The 27,613-nt window shown below is 41.2% G+C and overlaps 2 protein-coding genes across 13 annotated transcripts in view; both read right to left on the bottom strand.

Annotated features, from left to right (window-relative positions):
- FANCE (FA complementation group E) overlaps positions 1-8,522 on the bottom strand; it is a 65,835-nt gene extending 57,313 nt beyond the window's left edge. For 5 of the 12 annotated variants that reach the window (XM_058178665.1, XM_058178664.1, XM_058178667.1 and 2 more), the window contains exons 1-3: positions 1,700-2,606; positions 1,490-1,605; positions 133-366 (exon numbers count right to left, since the gene is read on the bottom strand). In XM_058178665.1, the coding sequence (XP_058034648.1) occupies positions 133-356 (224 nt within the window). In that variant the 5' untranslated portion in view covers positions 357-366; positions 1,490-1,605; positions 1,700-2,606. Of the gene's footprint in view, positions 1-132; positions 367-1,261; positions 1,468-1,489; positions 1,606-1,699; positions 2,607-8,465 lie in introns of those variants that run through there. The other 7 variants (XM_058178666.1, XM_058178658.1, XM_058178660.1 and 4 more) reach the window with 7 other exon arrangements.
- A 2,331-nt stretch (positions 8,523-10,853) lies between these two features.
- Positions 10,854-27,613, bottom strand: LOC131195617 (E3 ubiquitin-protein ligase makorin-1-like). Its single transcript, XM_058177681.1, has 8 exons — positions 27,456-27,613; positions 22,822-22,941; positions 20,406-20,728; positions 19,642-19,745; positions 17,727-17,932; positions 15,287-15,397; positions 13,631-13,775; positions 10,854-13,191 (listed from the first exon to the last, which is right to left on the bottom strand). Exons 1-8 carry the CDS (start codon positions 27,530-27,532, stop codon positions 13,036-13,038), a joined length of 1,242 nt encoding a protein of 413 aa, XP_058033664.1. The 5' UTR covers positions 27,533-27,613; the 3' UTR covers positions 10,854-13,035.

Here is a 27,613-nt window from a genome sequence, read left to right as displayed (position 1 = left end):
AAGAAAGGGAAGGAGTATAGAACCACCATATTAATCTTCATCTTCACTGGTTCCTGAGGGGAAAATTACATTTCAGAATCCCTAAAAAGGCCCCTTATCTTACCTTTCTAATGAGAAATAAGTATAACTCACATGGTAAGAGTCTTGATGGGCTCTTCAAGCACTGGTTCTTGAGAGCATAGTTTCTCAGTGAAGATCTGCCAATTGAAATGTTGTCTTCCTTTTTCCACAGAGAGTGACCGTTGAAGGGTTCGAAAGGCAGCCATGGTCCCCCATTGTCCAGACATCAGAGTGCAGAGAAGAAGTCGAGACGAATTATCAAATCTCTGTAGCAAAGAAGCCATAGGGCTAGCCATGTTGATAGACCTGTTGATCAAATTCAAATAAATATATATATATATATATACACACACACACACACACACACACACACACACACACACACATATGTGCACACATGTATGTATACACACACACACACAGTATATAGGTATATATTATTATAAAAATACACACAATCATTGCAGTTGTTAAGTTAGTAAAACAGTCGATAAGAGAATTTGGCTTCCCCATTGATTCTGCTTGTCAAAAGGTCCCAAACATGACTGGTTCATAAATATGGTAAATATGAGTCAGTTGCCAAGTGCCTGAATTTTGATGATGTGACCATGGGGACGCTGCAACAGCTGTTAAGTGTGAAAAATAGTCATAAGTCATTTTTTCAGTACTGTTGTAACTTCAAATGATCACTAAATGAACTGTTGTTAAATCAAGGGCTACCTGTACCAGTTTCCAAACTGATGAGATATAGCATATTTATCATATTTTAAACCAAAACAGGGTTACATGTGAAAACTCCACATGGGCCCAGAAAGAAGAATTTACAATAATATCCCTAGAATGTAATACTAGTCAAACGCATAATGATACAATTTAAAATGGTGGCTTTGGAAAACCAAAGCCACCATTAACAATAGCATCTTCAAAGATATCTTTAGAACTCAATAGATATGTATGAAACAATGTAGTGAGTTTTATGAAAAGGCATCCTGGAAACTACACTCACATGAAGCATGTCTATTTTGCCCCAAAGTTTAAATCTGCAGGATCCCTTTCCTCTGTCTTTCTGCCCATATAATGGAATCTGGAAGATAAGTCTCCGCCAACCCTTACAGAACAGAACATCATCAGCAAGAAAACTAGGGCTGGACATTCTTAGCCATTCTCAGTTCTCTGGAGCAATAGTCCCAATGAGACTGACCTTGACTCGGCTTATCTGTTGTAAAGCCATAAAGACCTATTTCAGCAGACTTCTGGAAGTTGCCTTAGTCTTTTCTGGATGGGATTATTCTATATATGTTATTTATGATGAGAGTATATTTAGGTTGTTACATTTGCCTTCTTATTACTGTTCTGAGGTCCATAAACCATCCCAATTTCGACATGAATGGCATGAAATAAGCTTAGAAAAAATAAACAATGTATTCACCTGAGAGAAATCAAATGTACCCGAACAGTTTATACCAATGTTCCTCAACTTTGGCAACTTTAAGATGTGGGATTTCCACTACCAGAATTCCTCTGCCAGCAAAAATGGTAATAAGCCTTAAGAACAAATGCATACAAAACTGGAATTGAGAAGACAGCAACAGATAGGAAGTGCCACCTCTGCGAAGAAGCTGAAGGAACAGTGGCTCACCTGGTCAGCTGCTGCAAAAAGTTTGCACAGACAAGCTACAAACACCACATGACAAATGAAGAAGCTGAATTGTTCTTGGATTTTACAATTCAAACAGACAGGCACCTGTTGCATAACACCCAGAGTTAACAAGTGTTGACAAAAAAGACAACAAAAAAAGTCTGGATAGTGGACATGGCAATACCTGGAGACAGAACAGAAGACCAAGAATTGGAGAAGATAACAAAATGCAAAAACCTGCAAATTGAAATAGAATGATTGTAGGAAAAGAAAGCAACAGTAGTACCAGTAGTAATAGGCGGCTTGGATGCAATCCCAAAATAACAGGAGCACCACTTGAATACCATCGGCATGACAAAATCACCATGAGTCAATTGCAAAGGAAGCTTTGTTTGGAACAGCTTACATCTTGCAATTACACCTTTAACATCATCAAACAACAACATCTGTCTACCTCAGGTCCTTGGGAAGGGCTACATAGGTGGATAAAAAATGCCAAATTCAGTCATACCACAGTCACAATCTGGTTAACAATCGTAATAATAATAACGAACAGAAAGTACCAGTTACGTAACATCCCAAACATAACAACTGTTGATAAGAAAGACAAAAAAAGTCTAGATAGTGGCCTTGGCAATGCCTGGAGACAGCAAATGAGAAAGACCTGGAGAAAAATCACAAAATACAAAGACCCGCAAATACAAGTAGAACAACTATGGCAAAAGAAAGCAAAAAACAGTATACCAATAGCGATAGGTGCCCTGAAAGCAATCTCAAAACATCTGCTTGAATACCATCGTCATTGACAAAAATCACCATCAGTCAATTGCAAATGGCAGTTTTTACTTAAAGCAGCTTACATACTGCGCTGATACCTTTAGCATTGTTTAGACCAGGGGTGTCCAAACTTTTTTGAGTGAGGGCCAAATACAGAAAAATAAGCAAAGGCCCGGGCCTCGGAGGGGGGGGGAAGGGGCGTGGCTTATTTTGGGGTGTGGCTTGGTGGTCATGTGACTGGTGGGCGTGGCTAACTGCTCATGTGACTGAGTGGATGTGGCTATGGGCATAGAAACTACTCAGAGGGCTAAAAAAAGTAATTTTTGACCAGTCCTCACACTTATGACCATCCTCACATTTATGCCCATTGCAGCATTTTTTTTTTTTATAAAAAGTTTTATTTTTACAATCATATCAAATAATTCATCCAATGTACAGTTATATACAATTAGTCGGGCTTGCCCAGTCACCACCACCCTTTTTAACACTCTTCCCTCTTCTACCTTCTTTTACTTTCCAAACCTTCCTCTCCTTCTCTTATCTACATCCACTCCTCCCTCCACCCTACACCTTCCTTCTCCCTCTACTATCCCTCTTCCTTCCTCTTCTCCTCTTTCCTACCTCCTACTCTCTCTTTCTCCCTCCCCACCGTTCTAAAATGGTAACTATGCAGACCCGACCCTACATTAATTATATTTCTTCAATAATCCGTGTACATTAACCATCACTCCATCTCTACCAAACCCCCCAATTCCCTCCCCTTACCCCCACACCCCCCACCCCGCCTTCCCAGAACAAAATGCAGGGTATCAAAACTAACAATCATAATCCAAAATAATTCCTAAATTATAATCTTTAGTCACACCACACTTAGTCACACTCTCAATTCCCCTCTCCTTCAAAAATATATCTAATACAAAATATTTCCTAAATTTACTCATATGCTATTCGATATTTTTTTTTATCTGATACTTATTTTAAATATAATCAATCCACATTTTCCATTCTAAATTATATTCTAGTATATAGTCTTTCAAGTAAGCGGAGATTTTTGTCATCTCTGCCAGATTTGATACTTTGAGTGTCCATTTGTTGTTTTGTTTTGTCCATTCTTCGATTGTAGGCATTTTTAACAACCATATCACTCATTTCACAACTGCTTCACAACTGGACAACAAACAGTATATAAGCCTAGTAAATTCATGTGTGGCCCGGGCCACACACAAGAGGTAACATATTGACACATGATTACTGTGTGTATTTCTAACTCGCCTATAATGTGAAGAACATTGCTCTCAGTGGGAGCAGTGATGCTGTCCTTTGGATTGAAGGATGGCTGGGATGTCAGGAGAAAGTTTGGTGGTTGAGACACGAAGGACTTCACAGAGATGGCTATCAGTCATTCTGGATCTCAGTCTGCTTTTGTTCTGATTTAACAGAGAAAATGTTTGTTCACATATGTATGTTGAGCGAACAGGCTCATCATTCTTTGCATGGCGTCTCATCAGAGGAAACTTGGCATGATCCAAATTCTGATAGAAGTCAGGAGGAGAGAAGCTGATGTTGACTCTTCAGAGAATCATCACATTGCATTTCAATCAGTTCTAACTGCAGACTCTCCTCCACTTCTTCTGCATCCACCAGGAAGGGGGTCGAGAACAGCTTGATTTGTTTTTCAATGACAGAAAAATCTTGAAAACGCTGGTTGAATTCTGTCACGAGAGATGTAATTATAGAAACATATTTCTCCTTTTTAGCAGAAAGGTCTGCCTTTGGAAAAGCAGACTTGATTTCAGACAGCGAGGGAAGTGTACAGCATTAAAGCTTCGTAGTTGTGTCTCAAACAGGCGGAGCTTTACACAGAAGGCTTTCATGTGCGCATACAGGTGTGATACCAGCTGTTCTTTGCCTTGTAGGTTCTTGTTCAGTGTATTCAGATGATGAGTAAGATCAACTAAAATGCCAGGTCTGCCAGCCACAGAGGGACACTCAGTTCATGAAGAGGTCGGTCCTTCTCTTTCAAAAAATTGTCGATTTCTGATCTCAGCGAATAAAACCGCTGCAGAACAGAGCCACGGCTGAGCCAGCGCACATCAGAGTGGTAGAGTACATCCCCGTATTCAGCATCCATGTCAGATAAGAAAGCTTGAAATTCCTGTGGTACAGTCCTCTAGCTCGAATTATGTTGACAGTTTTACAACAGTGTTCATCACATCGCCCAGCTGCACAGTCTTGGCACACAGTGCTTCTTGGTGGATTATACAGTGCATCCTAACAGCCTCACCTCCGCTCTCTTTACCTTGACGCACACCATGGATGCCATTCCTTTGCGCTCACCCGTCATGGCCGGAGCTCCATCCGTTGTTACTCCACAGAGCTTGTCCCATTTAAGCCCCATCTTTTCAATTGCCTCTGACACAGCGTCAAAAATATTTCCACCTGTCGTTGTGCCTTTTAGGCTCATCATATCAAGCAGCTCCTCCGTACAGCAAAATTATCATCGCCTCCCCGCAAAAAAATTAAAAGCTGTGCGGTGTCTGTGGCGTCTGTGCTCTCATCGCATGCTATCGAGTAAAAATCAAAAGCACAAGCTTTCTCTCTCAGCTGAAGTTTCAGGTTAGCTGACAAGTCCTCGATTCTCCGCACCACTGTATTTCTGGATAAGGTCACGTTGTTGAAATCCTGCACTTTTTCCGGGCACATTACTTCTGTGACTTTGATGAGGCACTGCTTTATGAAATCACCGTCTGAGAACGGTTTGCCATGCTGGGCAATAAGTTTTGCGACTTCATAGCTTGCTGCTGTGGCGTTTTCCTGTATTTTGTTAGCACGAAATAAAAACTGTTGTTGAGCTTGCAGGCTAGCTGCCATTTGCTTGAATTTCTGTGCTCGTTTGGCACCTGTGTACGATGCGTAGCTCTGATGCTTGGTCTCATAGTGCCGATGGACATTATACTCTTTCATCACGGCAACATCTTCATTGCAAATCAAACAGACACACTTTCCGTTGATTTCTTTAAAGAAATATTCATTTTCCCACCGTGTTTGAAATCTTCTACACTCACTTGCTATCTTGCGTTTCTTCGGTGCTGCCATTTCTGGTGACTCGTGGTAAATAGACTATATCAGAGGCCTGAAAACCTGGGACATTACAATACAGATGGATACAGTCAGTCTACTAAAAAGCAACAATATGTGGATATCATCTTCAATTAAGGGGGGAAAATGTTTCATATTCATTCATCTTGGCCAGGGGTGTCCAAACTTGTCCTTAAGACTTGTGGACTTCAACTCCCAGAGTCCTCAGCCAGCAAAGCTGGCTGAGGAACTCTGGGAACTGAAGTCCACAAGTCTCAAAGAGACCAAGTTTGGACACCCCTGTTCTAGACTCTCGATCATCCCTGTTGCTTCTCTCCAAATGTATCTAAATTGGTCTCAATCCATATTTGTGGTACTCAAAATTGGACCCTGTACTGAAAGTAAAGAATGATTAATGCAGAAAAAAGACCTATTTCTGATAATGCAAGATAAAATACATTTGCATTATTTATATCGCAGCCATTATTTATTGAATTTATATGCCTTCCATCTCTGTGATAATGCAACTCTGGGCATCATGTTATATGGCTGAGTCACATTCAGTTTGTAGTAACATAACAACATGCAATTCAATTTTCTTGATGAGTACCATTGATAGCTGGGGAATTCTGGGAGCTGAAGTCCACCTACTTTAAAGTTACCGAGTTTGTGTGTCCAATCACACCTGGCCAATAAAGAATTCAATTCAATTCAATTCAATTCAATTCTATTCTATTCTAATTCTATTTGTTTTTAATATCCCCCAAAATACTTCATTCTGTAGGAGGGTGGGTGGTGGGTGCTGACTTTATACAGAATCTGTATAAAGGGGAAAAACCCAATACCTCTGAGCATCTGTCGAGTAACCTCATGGACTCCCAGGGTATGAGCTTCACTCTTGGGGTCTGGTGTTCTCCCAGGAATTTCCACCCAGAAGCATCCAAAAGAAAGAAGTTTATCCAAAATTAAGATACCCCTCGGGGTGTCCCTAGTCCGCTATTCCTTTTCAAGATAATTGCAATTCTCCCATCGAGGCCCACCTGGATACTTTTGTTTTCTCTCCAGACCGGGAGAAGGAAGAGGTACAGGAGAGGGATGCTTATGGCTCCTGCAGGATCAGCCCATGGAGGGATTTAGGGTGAAAAGTGGTGGCTGCAGGCGCCGCCGAGTGGTTTGTCTTGGCAAGAGGCGGCGGCGGCGGCGGCTCCAGTATCGGAGGGTAGCCATAGAAACCGCACAGCACCATAGCAACTGGATCCTTCCTTCCCCGGGACACAAGGAGGGAGGAGGCAAGACTGGCGGATCCGCTCCGCCCGTCGGTCAAGCTGCGTCAAGGGCTGCAGCGGTAGCATGGTGCGGTAAAAGCAAGAGGAGGAGGAAGAAGAGGAAGCGCCGGGAAGGGAGGCAGAGCCCGCAGTCTCCGGGCCGGAGGAGTCGGGCCTTGGTTGCTGCCAGAGGAGAGCAGGTGGGGCAGCGGAAGAGAGCAGCAAGGCGGCGATCAGCCCCAGGCTGGCGATTCGAGCCCTGCAGATTGGAAGAAGCGCGCCAGGGGGAAAAGAGGGTTTCTTTGAAACTGGAGAAAACCCGGAAGATACTCGGCGGATCCTTCCCCGGCAGACTCCTGGTTCCCGCTTCTGCAGAAGCCAGAAAATCCGCCTTGCCCAGGTTTTCAAACCCTGGAAAGACTTTGGCTCGGATTTGGGTTTTGCATTTCTTATTCCTGAGATTTCTTCTTGCGCCGCCTAGCAGTCCGCTCATTTCCACCCACCCTTAGAAATGGAGCGCGCTCCCTTTTTCCCCTGTCTAGACGGCAGGCGCTGTTAACCCTCCGAGCTTTTAACTCGGGATTTGCGCGGAATTTACTTCAGTGCAACCAAGGCGCGTGGATTGATGTGTCCAGTTCGTGCAACACGCCCAGCAGGATTTTTCCCCCCGAATTGCATATTGGTTTGATCAATGCATTCCTTTGATTTAAAATTCCACCCAAGCCTCCAATTTTACACCGGATTAAAAGACTGTCGGGTCTCTCCTTTTGGTGACGCGCTGCTTTCGCGCTTGCTGCCTCTTTCGCGCTTGCTGCCGCCTCCCCCCCCCTCCCTTCGTTATTCCCACCCGAGGAAGGCGAGGACAGAGCTGCTGGGCCGGGCACGGCCAGCAGCCTCTTTCGCGCTTGCTGCCGCCTCCCCCCCCCTCCCTTCGTTATTCCCACCCGAGGAAGGCGAGGACAGAACCCCTCCTCACCTGTTTCTCGATGGCGGCCCGAGGTAGAACTGCTGGGGGCAGGCACAGCCAGCAGCCTCTTTCCCGCTCGCCGCCTCCTCTGCCCCCTCCCTTCATTATTCCCCGCCCATGGGGAGGAGCCTGCTGGCCTTAAAAGGGCCATTTTAAATTATAGTTCCAGAATTTGCTGCGGGCCAAAAAAAACTGACCCGCGGGCCGCAGTTGGCCCGCGGGCCGTAGTTTGGACACCCCTGGTTTAGACCAAGGGTAGTCAACCTTTTTATACCAACTGCGTGAACTAAACTTATGCGCAGGCGATACAAATAGTATATTTTCAGAAATTTAAATTGTCACTGGGAATTTTATGAAAACCGAATGAAAATGTTTTTAAATAATGCAATGATTTTTTAAAAAAAAAGTCAATTAAATTTAAAAAAGGAAAGTGCTTCAGTATTGGACAAAACCCCTACCGCCCACCATGAAAGCTGGAATGCCCACTAGTGGGCGGTAGGGACCAGGCTGACTACCACTGGTTTAGACCCTAACCCAGGTCTTTGGGAAGGACTTTCAATAGGTGAATAAATATGCCAAATCCAGCCTAAACATCTGGCCGACTGTGCGACGATCTATAATAATAATTAGCAGCAGCAGCAGCCTTTATTGAGCGATCCCCCTCCCGCCACACCGTCACCTTCCACCCAGCCCCTCAAGCCTCTTCGGTCCTGTTCTTCTTCCTTCCCGCGCTCCAGTTCCGCAAGGGAGACTCTCCAATGCGATTGGCGGGATGCGGGGCAGCGAGGACCCCAGAGATATAAAAAGTGCAGAGTACACCTCTCCCCACCCAAACAGAGATTTGACTTCCGAGATCCACATTTATTGCTTCTCGAAGAGAAAACCGAATAAAAGCGGATCCACTCCTGATTTTATTACCGTTGCAGAAAGGGACGCTTCCTTCCATTGAATTATATTTCGTTAACATAGTTTATTTATTTTTTGAAGAGTGAAACTCAGTTTCCCCTAGCGCAGGGGTCTGCAAACCTGGCTCTTTTAAGACTTGTGGACTTCAACTCCCAGCGTTCCTCAGGCAGCTTTGCTGGCTGAGGAACGCTGGGAGTTGAAGTCCACAAGTCTTAAAAGAGCCAAGTTTTCAGATCCCTGCCTAGCGTATACATCAGATTAGTCAATATGTAAGGAAGGGAACTGTTCCGAAGGCACGTAGTGTAGGCGTGTAGTTTTTATGTTCATAATTTGCTAAATTTATACTATATGTTATATGCTTATATGCTAACAAGCTATATATTATGCTCTGCTCTGGGCTACGTAGTTAGGGGTTCCGTGGCACTATTGCTTTTAACCCTAGATGTGCTAGGGCTTCCAACACTGTTTTGCAGGACATGGAAATGAAAAGTTGCTGATATGATTCAGTGACAGAAATCGACTTTCAGAAATACAAAAACGGTCGCTCTTACTTTTTGGAACTCATATTTGAATATTACCTGGGAAGTTTTTATCTAAATCTATCTAGATCTCAAATAGGGGCCGGGATAGCTCAGGCAATAGAGAAGCCTGTTATTAGAACACAAAGCCTGCAATTACTGCAGGTTCGAGCCCGGCCCAAGGTTGACTCAGCCTTCCACCCTTTATAAGGTAGGTAAAATGAGGACCCAGATTGTTGGGGGGGGGGCAATAAGTTGACTTTGTAAAAAATATACAAATAGAATGAGACTATTGCCTTATACATTGTAAGCCGCCCTGAGTCTTCGGAGAAGGGCGGGGTATAAATGTAAACAAACAAAAAAAATGGACACCTAACATAAAAAAAAAGTCATCAAAAAAACACAACAAAGAATGTTCTTTCTGCACCAACTCAGGAAGCTCAAACTGCCCAAGGAGCTGCTGATCCAGTTCTACAGAGGAATTACTGAGTCTGTCATCTGCACCTCTATAATTGTCTGGCTTGGTTTTGCAACCCAACAAGACAGACACAGAGTTCAATTACTAATTAATTAATTAATTAATTAACGGAGTTCAATTACTACCAACCTGCCTTTCATTGAGGACCTATATACTGCACAAATCAAAAAGAGGGCTGTGAAAATGTTTACAGACCCCTTGCATCCTGGGCATAAATTGTTTCAACTCCTACCCTCAAAAACAACAGCTATAGAGCACTGTACATCAGAACAACTAGCACAAAAAGTTTTTTCCCCGAACGCCATCACTCTGCTAAACAATTCCCTCAACACTATCAAACAATTTACTAAATCTGCACTATTAACGTCTCATGGTTCCCATCACCCATCTCCTTCCACTTATGACTGTAATTTGTATCCGTACGATTTATATTGAGTTTCCCGATTGCTTATTTGTACTCTTATCATTAAGTATTGTACCTTATGATCCTTGACGAACGTATCTTTCCTTTTATGTAGACAGTATATGCACCAAGACAAATTCCCTGTGTCCAATTGCACTTGCCAATAAAATTCTATTCTATTTACATTTAAAAGTGTGGCATCTATCAACCAGGAAGGACATCCAAGCTTCCTCTTTAATAGGTATCTTAAGAGGCAGAATCAGGGACGCACCAAGTTTTGACATGGGTGGATGTCTTCTTTTACGATGGGGAACTATGGCTTTTACTTGTGGACTTCAACTCCCAGAATTCTGGGAGTTGAAGTCCACAAGTCATAACATGGGTATGGTTCCCCACATCTGCTTTAGGGACAAGCAACTTCCAGGTCCCACTGTAGGAATGCACTCTCTTAAATGTTTTTTAAATTTAAATGTAAAATGTAAAATGAAAATCATTGGAAATTGGAAAGCCACATTTTTTAAAAAGGAATTCCTGGACAGGAAATTCTGGGAGTTAAAGTCCATACTTCAAGTTACAAGGCTGCTTTGAAGTAAATGAAAAGGCACTTTTGAACATTGAGAAGGAACTTTTAAATATCTTCAAAATAATGTGGCATAAAATTCTTCATATTCAAGTGGAAAAGCAATCATGACAAGTATCTACACACACACACACACCAATCCCACCAAATTTCTTCTTATAAAAGCATTTTTCAAACATGGCAACTTTAACATGTGTATTTTATTTATTTATTTACATTTTTATACCGCCCTTCTCCCGAAGGACTCAGGGCGGTGTACAGCCAAAGATAAAAACAATAAAATATACAAAGTTAAAATATCAATTTAAAAAACATATTCAATAATGGCCGAATTAAAACCGCCAATTAACCCAACCTAAAATAACCCATATAAAATTACAAAAAGTTAAAATTTAAAAATCAGGCCAGTCCCGCTTGGATAAATAAGTAAGTTTTTAATTCCCGGCGAAAGGTCCGAAGGTCAGATATTTGGCGCAAACCGGGGGGGGGGGAAGTTCGTTCCAGAGGGTAGGTGCTCCAACAGAGAAGGCCCTTCCCCTGGGGGCCGCCAGCTGCATTGCTTGGCGGACGGCACCCTGAGAAGACCCTCTCTGTGGGAGCGTATGGGTCGATGGGAGGCATAAGGTAACAGCAGGCGGTCCCGTAAGTACCCGGGCCCTAAGCCATGGATCTGTAATGTAGATCTGACTAGGGAATTCTGGGAGCACAACACATCTTAAAACTGCCACATTTGAAAACCTCTAGTTAAAAACGTTACTTGATGGCAATCTATCAAGCATTCTAGGCCTGTAGTGAGCAAATTTAAACACTTCTGGGAATTGTGGATATTGAAAATCTAGAATGAGAAGTGGAAATTCGATTTTAGAAGAATATAATTTAAAGCCATTATCTTTCAAGGATAATGAGCAGCACTATCTCTATCAAATGGAAGAAACTAAACCCCCAATTTAATAAATTAAATTACAGAACATTCTTTGAAGCTGTCCCATCTATGGGAGAAATTTCATTAGTGAACATATTGCTATATAGCTTGTAAGAATGACCCCAAGATTCTCCTTAATCAGAAGACTTCATATTTAGGATTATTTAAGTAATGCATCTTTATACTCAATGGTGGGTTTTTTTGCACGCATATCCATTTGTGCTAGCTTTCTTTGCTTCAAAAATGATTTGGAAGAATTGTTTCAGACCTAAAGCAAGCACAAGAATCTTTCTGCTTTACATTACAAATCTGAAAAAACTGCTGCTGTTGCTTTTAGTCATTTTACTTATCCTTTAATAAATCATCTCCTTAAAGCAACTACCTTTTTCATGTTTTGATGGAAGCCAGACCAAAAATCAGGCTACTTTAATGAAGAGTGATACATTTCCTCCAAATCATTTTCAGTGCTCTTTAGAACTATGAAATGTTACTTTGTGTCACCACCAACACAGCGTATTTTAGTATTGAGAAAAAAGACAGGACAGCAAAGGGGTGGGGAGTAGGGGGAAACAGACATTAAAGGACAGAATGTCTTGTATTTATTGAAAACAGTTGTTTAATGTAGACTACATTTGATGCGATATAAAAAATCACTAGAACAAATGTTTGCATATTTATTTTTTTATTTCATGATCTTGATATTTCTGGAATTAAAAAATATGTAGGGGCTTACTAATCCCTTTTATAAGGGTTTAAGCTACAATTATAAGCCTCCACTGCTAATTGATCACTGCACCAATACTAAAATTTCCAAGATTTATACTTCCTCCCATGCCCCTCCCCCCCAAAATTAGGCCTACTATATAGACATCCAGCAGCACTGCTATACAATAGTGAGTTGCAGATACTGCCTACTGTAAATAGCATTGCTCAGCAAACCAGTTTTCCTGAGGAAACAAATAAGCAGCAGCATGACCACAGATGACGTCTTCAGAATACACACAAAACCAGAAGATCCCAGCATCCTTCCATAAGACACTTGTAAGGTTGTAATATGACACATTGGGGAATCCAATATGTGATCAGCTATAAGGGTGGGAGGGAATGCAGAAAATGCAACAATTAAGGCAAGGCTAGGTTAGGGCAACAGCAGTGCAATTGGTGCGATGTACATCATGTGCCGACAGTGATGATAGCAATATCTTGCCTGGTGGATTAGAAGGCCTTTCCCAATATAGAACGAATCCTTGCATTGTGTTCTCCCAGCTTATGGGTTACAGTAAAAATATTATAATACATCCAACAGAAAACTAAAAGCCATTATACTTATTATACTAAAGACATCTTTCATCCCGCACCCATCCTCCAAGGCACCATTTTACATTTCATCAACACTGCTCCTGGAGCCAAATACACATGGCCTCTGAAGAGGACATCATCATCTAATCAGAAGAATCACTTGAATCACTTGAGAGAAAGTCTGAAAAGTCAAAGTCTGAATCTTTGTGCAACAGCGCAAAGGTAAGAGCCCACTGAATAAGGCACAAATCCACATCCTCATCCTCATCAGAGCTCTCAGATGGAGATGGATTGTAGACCTGCAATACAGAAGACAAATGACAGAAGAAAAAAAATTAGCATGCTGACAAAAAATCTCTCTGCCAGTTTGCCAAAAAAAAGGTTTAGGATTGAAAATAGTGGCAGAATTCTAAAAGACAAATTAAGGCAATGATGTTTTTCAAGTAGCACCAACTTCATCTGCAACTTTTAGGAAAACAAAATGTGTTGTGGAGGCACAATGCAACATTATGGAAGTCAAAATAAGGTATTTCCATGATGCATCCTTGCCCAACTTGCTGTCTTTGAAATTTCCAGAATTCCCAGCCTGGAATGAGATTGAGAATTATGAGAGTACCACACTGAGCTAGCTGTGTAGCAGAACTGCCTGGAATCAGCTCTGAAATGGGTATGTTGTTGCTCAGCAAATAGCTGAAATGTTTCACTTTATCTCAACCATATGAAAGTAATTTCACTTACAAAGTGTGACCGATTCCGCCTGTTAGGCCTCTGTCGCAGCCTTGCAGTAGGAAGCTGGCCACCAGGAAGTTCATGCAGGTAGATGCATTCTGATTTAAAGGGACAGTGACCATTGCTTCGGACAAAGAATTTGCATCGTATTTTGCTAAGAGAAACAAAGTAATTATTAGATCAATAAGCAACAGTTGTCTCTCTTCATTAATGTTTTTTAAAAATTTGTAGACAAAATTTAAAAAAGCAAGGTACAAAAGCAATACACTGCAACTCATTATCAGCTAAACCACCGAGTTACACTCTTAATTACAAAATAATCCTATCAACAATTTCTTCCCAATTATTAAAACAAGAGGTCGAAAGCCAAAGAGTTCAGGAATTGAATTTAATTTGTAATTGGACTTCCCTCAAGCTATACCCTACAAATATGTGATAGCTGGGAATACAGGTAGTCATCAACTTACAACCTTTCTTTTAGTGACTGTTCGAAGTTTACAACAGTGCTGAAAAAAGTGCTATGACCATTTTTCACACTTGTGATCATGGGGATGCTGCAACGATCATATGATCAAGGTTCAATTGTTTGGCAACTGGTTCATATTTATTACAGTATGCAGTGTCATGTGATCCCCTTTTGAGACCTTCTGACCAGCAAAAGTCTATGGGGAAGCCAGATTCACAACCATGTTACTAATTTAGCAACCGTAATGATTCACTTAACAAATGTGGCAAAAAAGTTGTAAAATGAGGCAAAAACTCACTTTATAAATTTCTCACTCAGCAACATAAATTCTGGGCTCAATTGTGGTTTTAAGTCAAGGGCTACCTGCACTGAAAATGTAGGCATGATACAACTATTCATATCTTGCTTCTCTTTCAGAAGCTTAGGATTCTCTACATAGCACTTCCTCCCACAATTTTATACAAATACCAATCTTGTGTGGTAGGGATGACTTAAATCATAGTTATTGACCCAAAATTATCTAACAAGATTCCAGAGCTGAGCTGAATTTGACCAGTAACTTAACAGTCCAGTAACTTAACAATTGAATCACAGATTTTTGAAGCTGACCTTTGTCCTAAGGTTTTAAACAAATTAAATAATTTTTGTATAAGAAAAGGTTGTTGTTTTTTCACCGAGCATTTTTGGAAGCATATAGCCATTGTTTTCTTCCCAAGGCTGAGCGGGAGTGATTGGCTCAAGGTTATGCAACTGGCTTTTGTGCCTATGGCAAGAATAAAACTCAGGTTTCCCTGCTCCTACCTAATCCAGCATCTTAACCACTGCAATAGATCACTGCACTTCTCAGGAAAGACAACAGGCAGGATTGGGGTCACTGCCATAAGGCAACATTTTAACAGTGACAGGAACATTACATGTACGTATATATAGGGAAATTCAGGAGGAACTCCATCCCAATTCATTTATCGAAGGTAAGCCACAATTTCTTGAGCTTTTCAATGATCAGTCAGTCATAGGTGCTCCATCACTGCTCTAGACAGCTAACAATAACAAAATTAATGTGATATCAAAAGCACCATAAAAGATTGTAAGGACAGCTGAAATAGAAAGATAAACAATAACACAAAATCACAAGGCCTCCAACTATCTGAACCTCAAGCATCAACAATACATAACTCATCAGACAGGTAACTACTTACCTAGTCCGTGCCTTGAACCTCTCAATCAGTTTTTCCTTCTCTTCTGTATCAGAAACCCAGTATTTATTGGGAATAAAGTAAGTTGACGTGACTCTGCACTCTGGGCAACCTCTAGAAATTGAATACAATGATAAAGATGCAGTAGACAATTCATCTGTCACTGTAATCCAACCTTATGTATTAAAAACCATGGAAATTTAAACAAGAGCAGGCATCTTCAGAACTTCAGTTTGCATTGCTATCATTAACAGTGAAGCAGCAGCAAATTTATTTATCCTGGGATGAGGCATCACCAGTGCACTGATGTTACCCAGTTATGCTATATATATTGGTCCCTGGTAAAGCGAGAGATGCAATGGTTGTTCTTTTGCGATGCCAGGTAACTGTGGGAGCCTGGAAGAACAACCGACTTGGGCAAAGCGGATATGATCCCTATGGGTGGGCCCTCTCTATCAAGGAGTTCATCATCTTTGATTTTGGACGAGCCTGTACAATGCATAACCCGGGGCTCCTCCTGGACTCATGGCTCCTGAAGAGCAGGTTCAGTGGTGGCTAGGAGGGCCTTTGCTCAGTTTCATGTTGTGCACTAGTTATGCCCTTTCCTGGACCGGGGGTGGGGGGGTGCGTGCTGTCTGCTCAATCATTAGTACCCTGGTAATCTCATTTGGACTATTGCAACACAGTCTACATGGGGCTGCCCTTAAAAGTATCCAGAAGCTTCAGCTGGTACAAAACACAGCCATACAGACAATTTTAGGCCCCCAAAGAAGGGCATGCAACACCTCTACTCTGCAAACTACACTTAACACCAGTTTGCTTCCAGGCCCAATTCAAGGTGTTGATTGTGATCTATATAAAAGTCCTACATGGCATGAGGCCCCCTTATCTATAGAACTGTCTTCATCTATTACATCAGCCCATCTCACCTCTCAGTTAAAGAATTCCAATTGGTGGGCTCTAGGAAGAGAACTTTCTCTACCGTTGCCCTCACCCTGTGGAATATTCTTCCTCTGGAGGTGAAACAGGCACCCATTCTTCTGGCCTTCCGAAAAGGAGTTAAAAGATGGCTCTGCAGCCTCGCATGAGGAGCCCAGAGGAACACGTAGCCATGGATCCCTGGTAGACCTCCCTTTGCCTTTTAACTAATTTTAATAGTAGTTAATCACTGGTGCATCCTAATTTTTTAACTTTAATATATGCCGTTTTATATTTTAACATCTTATTGTACACTGCCCATCTTTGAGATGAGTGATTCAGAAATATGAAAAATAAAAATATTTAGGAAAACCCCAACTCTCTCTCAAGGGAGATTCTAGGCGACATACAAGCAAAATGTTAAAAACATAAAAATTGAATACAAAAATTTAAAATAAGAGGCAATGGTAATTATTATTTACATTAAAAGTTATTTAAAAGGCAGGGAGAGGCTTTCAGGGCGCTAACCAGCCCCATAGCTGCATGCTCCTCTGTGAGCCCCAAGCGAGATGACAGAACCAGGTAGAATGGGGCCTGTTTCACCCCTGGGGTGGTTGGAAGAGTGTTTAAAAAGGCAGGAGAAATTGCAGAGAAGATTCTCTTCTCAGGCTCTTTCAGCTGGAATTCTTTAACTGACAGGATACACAACATACCTTCCCTACCTGACTGGGTGGATGGGCTAATGTGATTGGGCAAAGATGGTTCTGTAGTGTTTGCCCTAACTACTGCAATTATACTTGCTGTTGAGGGTACAATGAATTGAATTATTTTTAGGTATTTTCCTCATGTTTGACGATTTTTCGTCATGTCATTAGATTTCAGACTTCCTGGCATATGTTATACGTTATTTCCAAACTTTCAAAACATAATTTGTGGAACCAACATTATATACGTAATTCTTTATGACCTAGAACAGTTATGATTTGTATTATGCCTCTCTGGCCATAAGACCCTCAATGAAACTGAAAGCATCCAGGCAGGGTGGTGTATGCCCCCATTGTTTTCCCCAACAGAGTGACTTTCCCCCCATTCCTTCCTTCTGACCTGAAAATGCATATCATGGCCATTATAAGGCCTACATCTAACATCATCGTTCTTATGGAGGGCTTGCTTTTCTTCCTGAATATGGGATACTGCATCCCATAAAACTTAAGGAAAGCACTGCAGAGTCAAGCTTCTCCTTTTCTTTTTAGCACTTGTTTCTGGGCTGTTGTGGTTTTATTTTGCCAGTGTACAGGATGATGGCATTTCAAAATTCCTGTGCATCCCTCTTTTCGTCCAAGTCACTCAGTGCAGTAGGAAAAGGAATGCCCCATATGGTGATTAAAAAGCTTGTCATCCAAGCACAATAGACAATGAAAATGCAAACTTAGACAGTACACAGTACTGGCCAGGCAACAGAATAGATAATAACCTGCACATAAATTCCATTTATGTAAGACTAAAATTACTATGCAAAGCTTACTTTATCACTGTACTGTGAAAGTCTCGGCTTTTCCGCCACTTCCTGATGCAGCCCACACAATAAGCATGGGTACAGTTGGGAAGAATGCCAAACAGACGTTCCTCGGGTAAGATTTTCTGAGAGATTTTGTCCATGCAGATACCACATACCACATCTTTGCTCTGTTCCACTGCAGCTTCTGTTGCTGCTTCTGAACTACCAGCTGCCTAAAAAAGATCATCAGGACATTTAAGAACAAAATAAGACAAAAAACAGATCTTGGCTGTTCACTCGGTCGATCCTTTTTTTTTTTATTGCTTTTTCACAAGCTTAAATTTAGAACATTTTTTTCTTATTGGAGTTTTAGATAAAAGGAAAATTATGAGTCATAGCAGAATGATTGGGGCAAAACTCATGCAGTCCTACCTTGTCTTAACTGGCAGTTCTTTCTGGCCCACAGAAAGAAAGCTTGCTACTTCAAACAGATTAGGCAGAATATCTGCAGAGATTCTCAGTCATCCAGGTCATTAAGTCCCAAAGGTGCTTTTTTCAACAGGCAACTGGACTTTCTGGTTTTTCTTTGAAGACATTTCACTTCTCATCCAGACAGATGGTCATTTGCATTCCTTTAGAGCAGGGGTGTCCAAACTTGGTCCCTTTAAGACTTGTGGACTTCAACTCCCACAGTCCCTCAGCCAGCAAAGCTGGCTGAGGAACTCTGGGAGTTGAAGTCCACAAGTCTTAAAGGGACCAAGTTTGGACACCCCTGCTTTAGAGAATAGTTGAGGCCACCTGGAGGTTTATCTGTGTGGTCAGTGTCACCTGAGTAGCACAAATGGGTGTGGAGCCTTCTTGGAACTGTTGAAAGGACTGTGTGGTAGACTAGATGTTGTATCCCTCCCCCTGTGTTGAGGCCATCTATGTCAAAATTGAACAGCCCTCTCTCAACACAGAGGGGGGGGGATACAACATATATCTCCAGTCTACCACACAGTCCTTCCAACAGTTCATTCCCCACCATCCAGTCAGAGCTGAAGAAGCTTCTTGGGAGAGAAGCAAAATGTCTTCAAAGAAAAACCAGAAACTCCAGTTGCCTCTTGAAAAACCACCTTTAGGACAAGATTAGGCAAAGTTTATATAAATAGTTAGATGTTAATATTTAAATGCCCAGGGATTTAGTAGCAACCACAAGAGAACAGTAGCCTTATAGGATGAATTTATTTCTGCAAACGGTTGCCCCTCGTTGTATTGTTGCAATTTTCAATAAATTCCAACCAAAAGTTAAAAGGAAAGTCCACAATAATTAGGCTTTGTTTTAATAAATGTACTTTAACACAAAGAAATGTGGAATAATTTTTAAAAAACCAAAACCAAGATATTTTGTACTGGATTATTTGTTTTCCTTTATATCACCATCGTTTTTCATTCACCTATTTCCTTTGTTTCCTATTTCATTACTCTTTCTCCTTTCTCTTTCCCTCACTTTGATCTATTCTTTACCCATTTCATTTTTCTCCCTTTCTTAAGATTGCCTAATGCAAGTTGTTCACAGCCTGTAGAACCTGCTTTTAGGCAAATGCAGACGGAAGGAGAGAAACAGGATGTGTGTGTGAGACAATACTGGTTACTGCAGATGTTCTACAACTCCTAGTAATTCCAGCTACCCGTCGTGCTGGCTAAGAAGTTCAGTTCAGTGATTTCTAGAGACATTGTTCCCATCAACAGAGTGCACTCTAGAATGAATTGTCAAAGTACTGTTTTAAGATCTCAATACATGGGACCAATAGCTCTTCATTTAGTCCCCTCAATATAATAGTTTGTATATTCCATATGCAACTGATATATAACAAAATTGTTGTCCTAGGATACTCAAAGAAAACAGCATGCTTTTAGAAGATAGTATATATTCTCTCTGATCTTCAGCTCTCCCACCTACCTTTGACTCTTCTGAGGGGAGAGAAGCAGAAGCAGTCTCCTTGGTGGATTCACTTTCTGACTTCAGGGATGTGGTACCAATTTTCAGTTCCTGGGAGCTAGAAACTAAGCAGAAGGAATATAGCGAGTCAGGAAAACTTCTTCCCATTAACTCATTCTACGTAATATTACAAATGAGTCTAAATCACAAAAATCACATCCCCAAGTCTTACCGACTTCAAGAAGTAGCAGGAAGAGCAAGAGTTTGCACAATGCTGGTGGTGGAAAGACTAAATGGCCATTCAGATGGGTGGTTTATATAAGTTCTTGGCCTCTACCTCTTTTATTTTAATGCAAAATATAGAGCTTTCCACTTAAGCAAGATATGCATATTAAGTCTTTGTTAAAGTTACCCAATTATGTGGTCACTTAAATGGAATCTTGCAGCACAAGAATCACTCAGAAAAGTAGTTTCCATATAACTTTGGTTGTTTGAAGATCTTCAAACAAAAGATAGCTATGAAGTGTTTTCATGGCATAAACAATGGAATCTCTAAGTTAGAGATAATGGTATTGAGAACATATTTGGACAGTGAAAGTGTATATTAGCAGTCAAATAATAAAGAGCTGGAAAATGCAGAGATCTGAAATGATGAGCCCAAGATATGCAACATCTGGTGAGGACTATGCTTTAACATATGATAAGCTGTAAATTCATACTGGAATTCAATGTGTTCTGTTCTGTTCACACCAATAAAATACATAATAGTTCTGCTGGAAGCCTACCTGCATTGGTTTCCCTAGGGACAAATTCTTTGCTGAGAGCCCAGTTTGGTGGTCGCTTAGGGATAAAGGCTTTTTCCTTGTCTTCATCTTCCTCATCAAATGCCATGCTCATGCTTTCAAAGTTTCTTTGCAGCTGCCCCATGCCCAAGACTGCTGGCTCAGTCTCACGCAAAGACCCCCTCTGGCTCCTGACTGAAGCCTCTGGCAAGATGGATGACTCTGACCCTTGGTAGTTTCCCGACAATCCAGTTTCTTCCAGTCCGTGGTAGGAAGACTCTGTACCACACATGCTGAAGGCTGGAGCTTCTGGGATATGCTGGTAGCTAATGAAATATTGAATAGCAAGTGAGGTGGAGTGATAGTAGTATTTCACTGAGAGAATATCAAACATTTCTCTTCTTGCACTATAGTTTCCAAATTCTCCTTGCTGCCATTATGGTGCTAATATGCAGACTATTAGAATAGAATAGAATAGAATGATTGCCCATGATGTGCATTCTCTGGTTCCCTAGAAGATTGGCACAAAGTGATGCCAGAGGCAATCGCCTGTACAGCTGAATTGGACATCCAATTATGAGGTCATTGTTATGCCTCATATACATTTTGTATATAATTATGTGAATTGTGTGTATATGTTTACTTCTCCTCTGCCATGTTATCATCATATGCTAAATAGTTTCCAAATTGTCAAATTCTCAGGGAAATGAAACTGCATTCTCATAACCAACCAGACAGGAATCATTATAGCTCTACAAAATGATTGTCAAATGGCACTTAGAAATACTCCTGCTAGAGAAAGGGTCAGTGCTTTCTCAAAGTTGCTCAGAGTAATAGGAAAGCTAAAGCAGCAAGAAAGATGACAGAAGGGGAAGAAACACAAATTTGAAAGGGGCTTTTCTCCTTTCTCTTTTTACCCCTATTGCATCCTCATGCCTTCTGTGAATTCATACTGTTTCCATGCATGGATTGGACAACTGGGATCTAAAACCCTGCGCCCTCTGAAAATCAAAATATTCAGCAAAAGGGATAAATGATATGCTAACCCTATGTGTAAGACAACAACTCCCTTTAAAGAGACTGTTCGTTTGCCTAATTCACAAGGTAATCAGAATAGGAATTCCGAGTATCATTTCATTTTAATACTTTAGCATATATCTTTAACATGCATTTTGAAAAAGGACTACAAAAGTCACATTCATACTTTAAAATAAGCTAGGTACGATTTGCGCTTAACAAGATGTGTCAGCAAGCAATGGGTTAGTAGTATCTGCAAAGTAGGTCATTCTAGCTTGCTCAATAAACCAAGCCTTAGCATGATATGTGAATCAGGCCCTGTAACTCCGAATATAAGTAGCCAGAAGAAAATCTGATTGCTAACCCATAATATGTTGACTGGAAAGTCTGAAGTTTCTATTTTGACTTTCAAGCCATTATAATCTTAACCCACTATCTGCAATATGGAGTAATATTGAAACCTTCCTCTACCCCATCCCCATCTTCAGATTTTCTAAAGTAAAGTATTTAAAATCAATTTCCTGCTGCTATGCAACATCTAAAAATGCTCAGTATGTCAAGCATTAGCAAATAGAAAAATTCAAACCAGTAACATATTGTAAAATCCTGGAAATTTAACCTAAACTGAAATAGTTCACTAAAAGCAAAACCAAACACTGGATGCTACATCAGAACTTGCATTACAGATCTAACAGATATTCAATACGAAGTCCACTTTCCAACATCTTCATGGAGACTTGTTCTTCTGTCCTTCACGTGTAAGGCATTAAGCAAATCGTACTAGTGCTTTGCAAATCTTTTATTTCCTACCTAGACTTGACATACCTGGAGATTTACTGAGGGCTAAATTGGAGGATATTTCTATAGAATGTTTCATTGTCAGCTGGGAGCAGTAATCTAAGCATCTAGAAGACACCAGGTGTTAGAAGACTATTTTAGAAGTTGGTGGCTGATGTGGAACATAGGCCAAGCCTTTTTGAGTTTTGTTAATTAAAAGAAATTGAGAAAGTATTCTGAAACATGGATGAAAGTAAGATGCAGAGAAATACAAGGAGAAAAAGCAAGGGGTGGAAAGGTAGAGTACCTGCAGTTGCTGAGGAGAAGGAAGATACTGTGAAGATTGGTGGCGGAAAGCTAAGGATATGAATGCAGGGAGCTACTATGAGGAAAAGAGAAGACAGTAACATGTATCAGACTTGCTCTACATGTTCTCCCTGGATTTTCTTTTGATTTCAGTCCTGGTGAACTAGGGATGCCCCAGGAGGATTTGGCAGAATTTCCAGAACCTGGTGGTTTGTTCTAAGTTTAAAACAAATTTCTTTTTTCATCCTCCGCACCACTAATATTTCTTATCTAGCTGATATGAATCAATAGGAATTATTTATATATTAAGAATATTTACCTGCAACAGTCTCCATAGCAACAGAATCCATTCTGGAAATACCTGCAGATCGGGGCAGATTTCCTATCATGGGAAAATCGACAGTTCTGACCCCATCTACATGCTCCACGTGCGAAGTTCCTAGAAGCAGAATAAAAAGAAAATGTGCAGTAGGAATCAGAATTCAATTCTTAAGAGGGCCATCTGGATGCCAGTATCTTAATAAAACTATTTCAACCAGTGTAATCAACTTGCATTGTCAGGCATGAATGTGCATCATTCAAATATGATTCATTCTAGAGGTGGTATTCAGCAGGTTATGACCAGTTCTGGAGAACCGGTAACGGAAATTTTGAATAGTTTGGCGAACCGGAAAATACCACCTAACTGGCCCCGCCCCCATGTATTCTCTGCCTCCCAGCTGATCAGGAGGAAATGGGGATTTTGCAATAATCTTCCACTGGAGTGGGGTGGGAATGGAGACTTTACAGTATCTTTCCCCTGCCACATCCACCAAACCATGCCCGCAGAATTGGTATTAGAATTTTTTGAATCCCACCACCAGTTCATTCAGTAAGAAGTGGAGAAGACAAAAAGTTTCCAATTTGCTACAGATCACACCTTAGTCCTGTTTCCCCTCTACTTTCCATTAACTAGAAGTCTAGGAAGGACAGAGGGAGGAGAGAAACTCTTTACTCCATTTCGGATTCTCTGTAATTCTTACCACAAACACCATCTCTAATAGTTTGTAAAAAGAAAACAGAAAAAAATATATGAAGTGATAGACAATACAAGGAGAATATTATCCGTTAAGTGGAGAATAAATAAAATTCCTAATTAAACTAGATTCCATTACCCAAATATAGGCCTATGAAGCATCTTTCAATGTTACACTTGGAATTTTAAAAAGGATATGGGAACTTGCCGTTTTGAAGCTCATGTTCCAACAAAGCCAACAAGGTCAAACTTTTGCAGGAAGACCTGTTTCCATCTTTTGACTGCCAAGAGATGATTTCACAAAAGCATTCATTCGAAGGATACTGCTCTATTTATATTTAATAGACTTGATAAACACAGCAAAGCCACTCACTCTAATTCTTAAGAGTGTGTTGGAAGAAAATTAGTATCTGAGATGAAAGAGGTAATATTTTAACATATATGGATTTGCTGGTTCAGAACCAAAATTACTGCACCAAAAATATATTTGAATACTCAATTGTTAAGTAAACTAAAAGCTTATCACAAACAAGGAAATGGCAGGCTAAAGCAACAATGTTCCAATAAGTATCTGGCCTTAGTATAACAAAAACGCCAACTGCATAATCTAAATTTTTATTTTTAATTATGTATATGTGTTTGAAAGCATTTGTTGGTTTTTGATATCCAATCCAGAAGCCTCATTATAAAGAGCAACACACACTTTTAAGTACCTAAAGAGTCTCACACAACAAAATCCCTAATTATTTTATGTCATCTGAAAAGTATTCAATTACAGGAAGCTAGATTCTGTTTGAACATTTACTGCTACGTGGAATGACCTTGAAAGGGGAAGATATACTCCTTAGGAAACAATAAAAAGGGTGGAAATGCCTACAGCTGCTTATCAGTCCCAAAAAGAATTTAGAAAATAACTGTCTAAATTAATCAGGCTAAAAAAAATGGTGGGAGATTTATACTTTCAAACTTGCAAGATTCTGTTAATTTAGCTTTACAGTGAAGTAGAATTAGCTCATATGGTTGTGTTTTTATCTGGAGGGGCTGGCAGAATGCTTTGACAAGCTTCCTAATAGAAGGAATAGTTAATGGCAATAATTACAATAAGATGTGGCATTCGCCTGGCTGACATTTCTTCCAAGTGTGGGCATATATTTGCCAGAGATGTTTTTGTTTCCTGCACATAAACCAAATGATAGAATTCTTCTGCACATAAACCAAATGACAGGTTTCTTCCATTTCTATAATTCCAAGCACTGACATTCTGGTAGAGGATCAAAGATAGGAAGAAAATGTACCACTTATCATTATTTGAATGAGGAAAAGGCATGGAAAGGGTTTAGGAGAGGTCTAGGAAGCAGAAACCTCCATCTGCAGAGTTTGGGGCCCTAATCCCATTGTCAGTATTGTTTTAATCTAGAGATGGCGGCCATGCAGTTAAGCAAATATATAACTTAATTTCAAATTCTTGTTCCACCAGTTATTTGGTTATCTCTGAAATGTGTATCTTTGCAGACAAAAATCTTCCTAATTGCTTTTGTTGAACACTATTTAGCTATTAACTTTATATTCCACATGTTTATATAGCATTCAAAATGGTTTACAAATTTTCCCCCCATGCCTTTTTATTGGCTGAATTATGACAACAGAGTCCTTTAGGGTTCAGGGTACAGATTTGGGAAGCCCCAAGAAAGGCTTGCAACACCTGGACCAAACGATTCTTGCTTTTTAATATATTACACGACCATCTTAATTACTCTCATTGCTTCCCTTGTGTTCTAATGAAATTAGCAAAAGCAAAGGAGAAACTCTTCCCACTTGATCTGTAAGGCTGAAAAGGCTTTCCCAAACTTGGCTGCTGTATTGCCCTAGGGAAAAAAAAGTGTGTGTGTGTGTAGCAATGAAAGACAGTGAGACAGCAAGAATTTTTAAAAAACAACCCTTGGAGGGAGACAAAATCAAATATCAAAAACACCATGATGATGATGCTCCTTACACAATCATGATGGGCACAGTGAACTTTACACAAAGATACCAACATATCATTGCAGGCCTTACATTTGTAAATTAATCAATTGTGTTATTAACAATGCCCAACATGAATAACAGTAGTGGCTTCCCCCCACCTCAACTTCCTCTAGGCCAGGGCTCTCCAACCTTGGGAACTTTTAAAACTTGTCGAGCATTGCTGGCTGAGGAATTCTGGGTGTTGGAAGTCCACAAGTCTTAAAGTTCCCAAGGTTGGAGACTCCTGCTCTAGGCTAAGAATTATGAGAGCTGAAGTTCAGCTCATTTAAAAGAAGCCCACATTGGGGAAAGTTATCCTTTAAATAGACACTTTTTTGTTCCTAGTTAATGCTAATATGTATTGAAAATAGGTGGCTTTAACTAAAAGTTAAACTGCATGTGGTGGGTTTGCAAGAATTCTCATACTCTAGCAAAGAGCTAGGAACTTTTAAGAACTTGCTTATCATCCCTAGAAACTAAATTTACCAATCGGCAGGAATGTAATGTAAGGAGGAGCAGTGGGCGTTGTTTGGCAGTTGAGTGCAATTCCAACTCTTTGTTCCTGCTGTTCCCTGGGGGTAGGGTGAGTAAATACTGGCAAGCCTACAGTGGGGTAAGCAGACTAAGCACGTGTTTAGGGCACAAGGCCCAAAGTGGGGGCGCCACAAAGTTGAGAAAGAAAAAAACCCCAATGAAGATTTGTAAAAAAAAATATGATAAAACTAAACTAAAAAATCTTGTGCTTAGGGCACCAGTGAGCCTTAATCCGACACTGCAAGCCTTGCTGGTATTTCTCAAACTCTCAAGGCTAAGAGGTCACTTATCACTAACAAGTTACTAACTACATAAAGGTAAAGATTCCCCTCGCACATACGTGCTAGTCGTTGCCGACTCTAGGGGGCGGTGCTCATCTCCGTTTCAAAGCCGAAGAGCCAGAAGACATCTTCGTGGTCATGTGGCCGGTATGACTCAACGCCAAAGGCGCACGGAACGCTGTTACCTTCCCACCAAAGGTGGTCCCTATTTTTTCTACTTGCATTTTTACGTGTTTTCGAGACTGCTAGGTTGGCAGAAGCTGGGACAAGTAATGGGAGCTCACCCCGTTACACGGCAGCACTAGGGATTCGAACCGCCGAGCTGCCGACCTTTCGATCGACAAGCTCAACATCCTAGCCCCTGAGCCACCGCGTCCCCCGCCACCTACATATGCACCCATAAAAATGGAGGATTCCCGCCTAACCCAAGTGTAGGGTTTAAGTGTAGGGTTGTAAGTTTAGCCAAACCCAAGTGTAGCCACCATATACGCTTTCCATTGCAAGTGCAAGAAATACAGGAAGAGGCCCTCCATTTTCGTGTGGGTGCTTCCTAGAATCAAAAAGGCGTGCCCTGACTCTTCGGGGCCTTGCTTTTAAAAATAAGGCCGCGCCTTTGAAAAATAACTTCATGTCAGAGATCGCAAGAAAAGCAGCAAGACGTCCCCCCCCCCCTACTTGCTCACGCCCGCCTCTACGAGCAGAATCGGCGAGGCCCTAGAAGCAACCCGGTTGAACGGCAGGCTGCGCGCGCGGGCGCGCGCGCGCCACCCCGAGCGCTACGCTCGGCGGGAAATGATGCAAGCAGAAACAAAAGCAAGAAAGTTTGCTTACAGCTGGCGAAGGAATCGTTCGGCGGCTGGGCCCGATACAATACTGCAAGAGTGTTACGGAGTCATTTTCAATACGCTCCAGCCAGTTACTGTATAGCGCCTAAGCCTCAACCTCTCTGGCGTCCGCAAAGGTTGCCTGCTAAGCCGGACTACATCAAGTAGGAAAGTGCAAAGCGCTACTTTGCTACAGCGCGCATTGCACGAACCCTCCCTCCCCCCCCCCGCTTTGCAAGCGATCTAGCCGAGAAGGAAAGATGGTATTCGAGATCGCTCTCCAAAAACGCCTTACCTGCATGGGATCCTACTGGATCCAGGCCTCTTGCTGGCCTGGCGAGCGCCTCCTCCTAGGGCCGTCCAAGAGTCCATCGCGTTTCCAGCCACACTCAGAAACTCCCAAATCTACTCGGCCTTTCCCCCTTCCCAGAGGCATTTTATGACAGAGGAGGG

Source organism: Ahaetulla prasina, chromosome 3 (genome assembly GCF_028640845.1).
Source record: "Ahaetulla prasina isolate Xishuangbanna chromosome 3, ASM2864084v1, whole genome shotgun sequence".
In the NCBI taxonomy this organism is placed as follows: domain Eukaryota; kingdom Metazoa; phylum Chordata; class Lepidosauria; order Squamata; family Colubridae; genus Ahaetulla; species Ahaetulla prasina.
The sequence above is the reverse complement of the archived record's forward strand: the minus strand, read 5'-3'. Positions and strand labels throughout refer to the sequence as shown.

What these genes read in the sequence shown, in the direction of transcription:
- LOC131195617 (XM_058177681.1), bottom strand. Translation starts at nt 27,532, where the DNA reads ATGGACTCTTGGACGGCCCTAGGAGGAGGCGCTCGCCAGGCCAGCAAG. An exon ending in TGCTATGGAGACTGTTGCAG is followed by an intron (nt 20,729 to 22,821) that starts GTAAATATTCTT and finishes ATATTTCATTAG; the next exon opens with CTACCAGCATATCCCAGAAG. An exon ending in TTTCACAGTACAGTGATAAA is followed by an intron (nt 15,398 to 17,726) that starts GTAAGCTTTGCA and finishes TTCAATTTCTAG; the next exon opens with AGGTTGCCCAGAGTGCAGAG.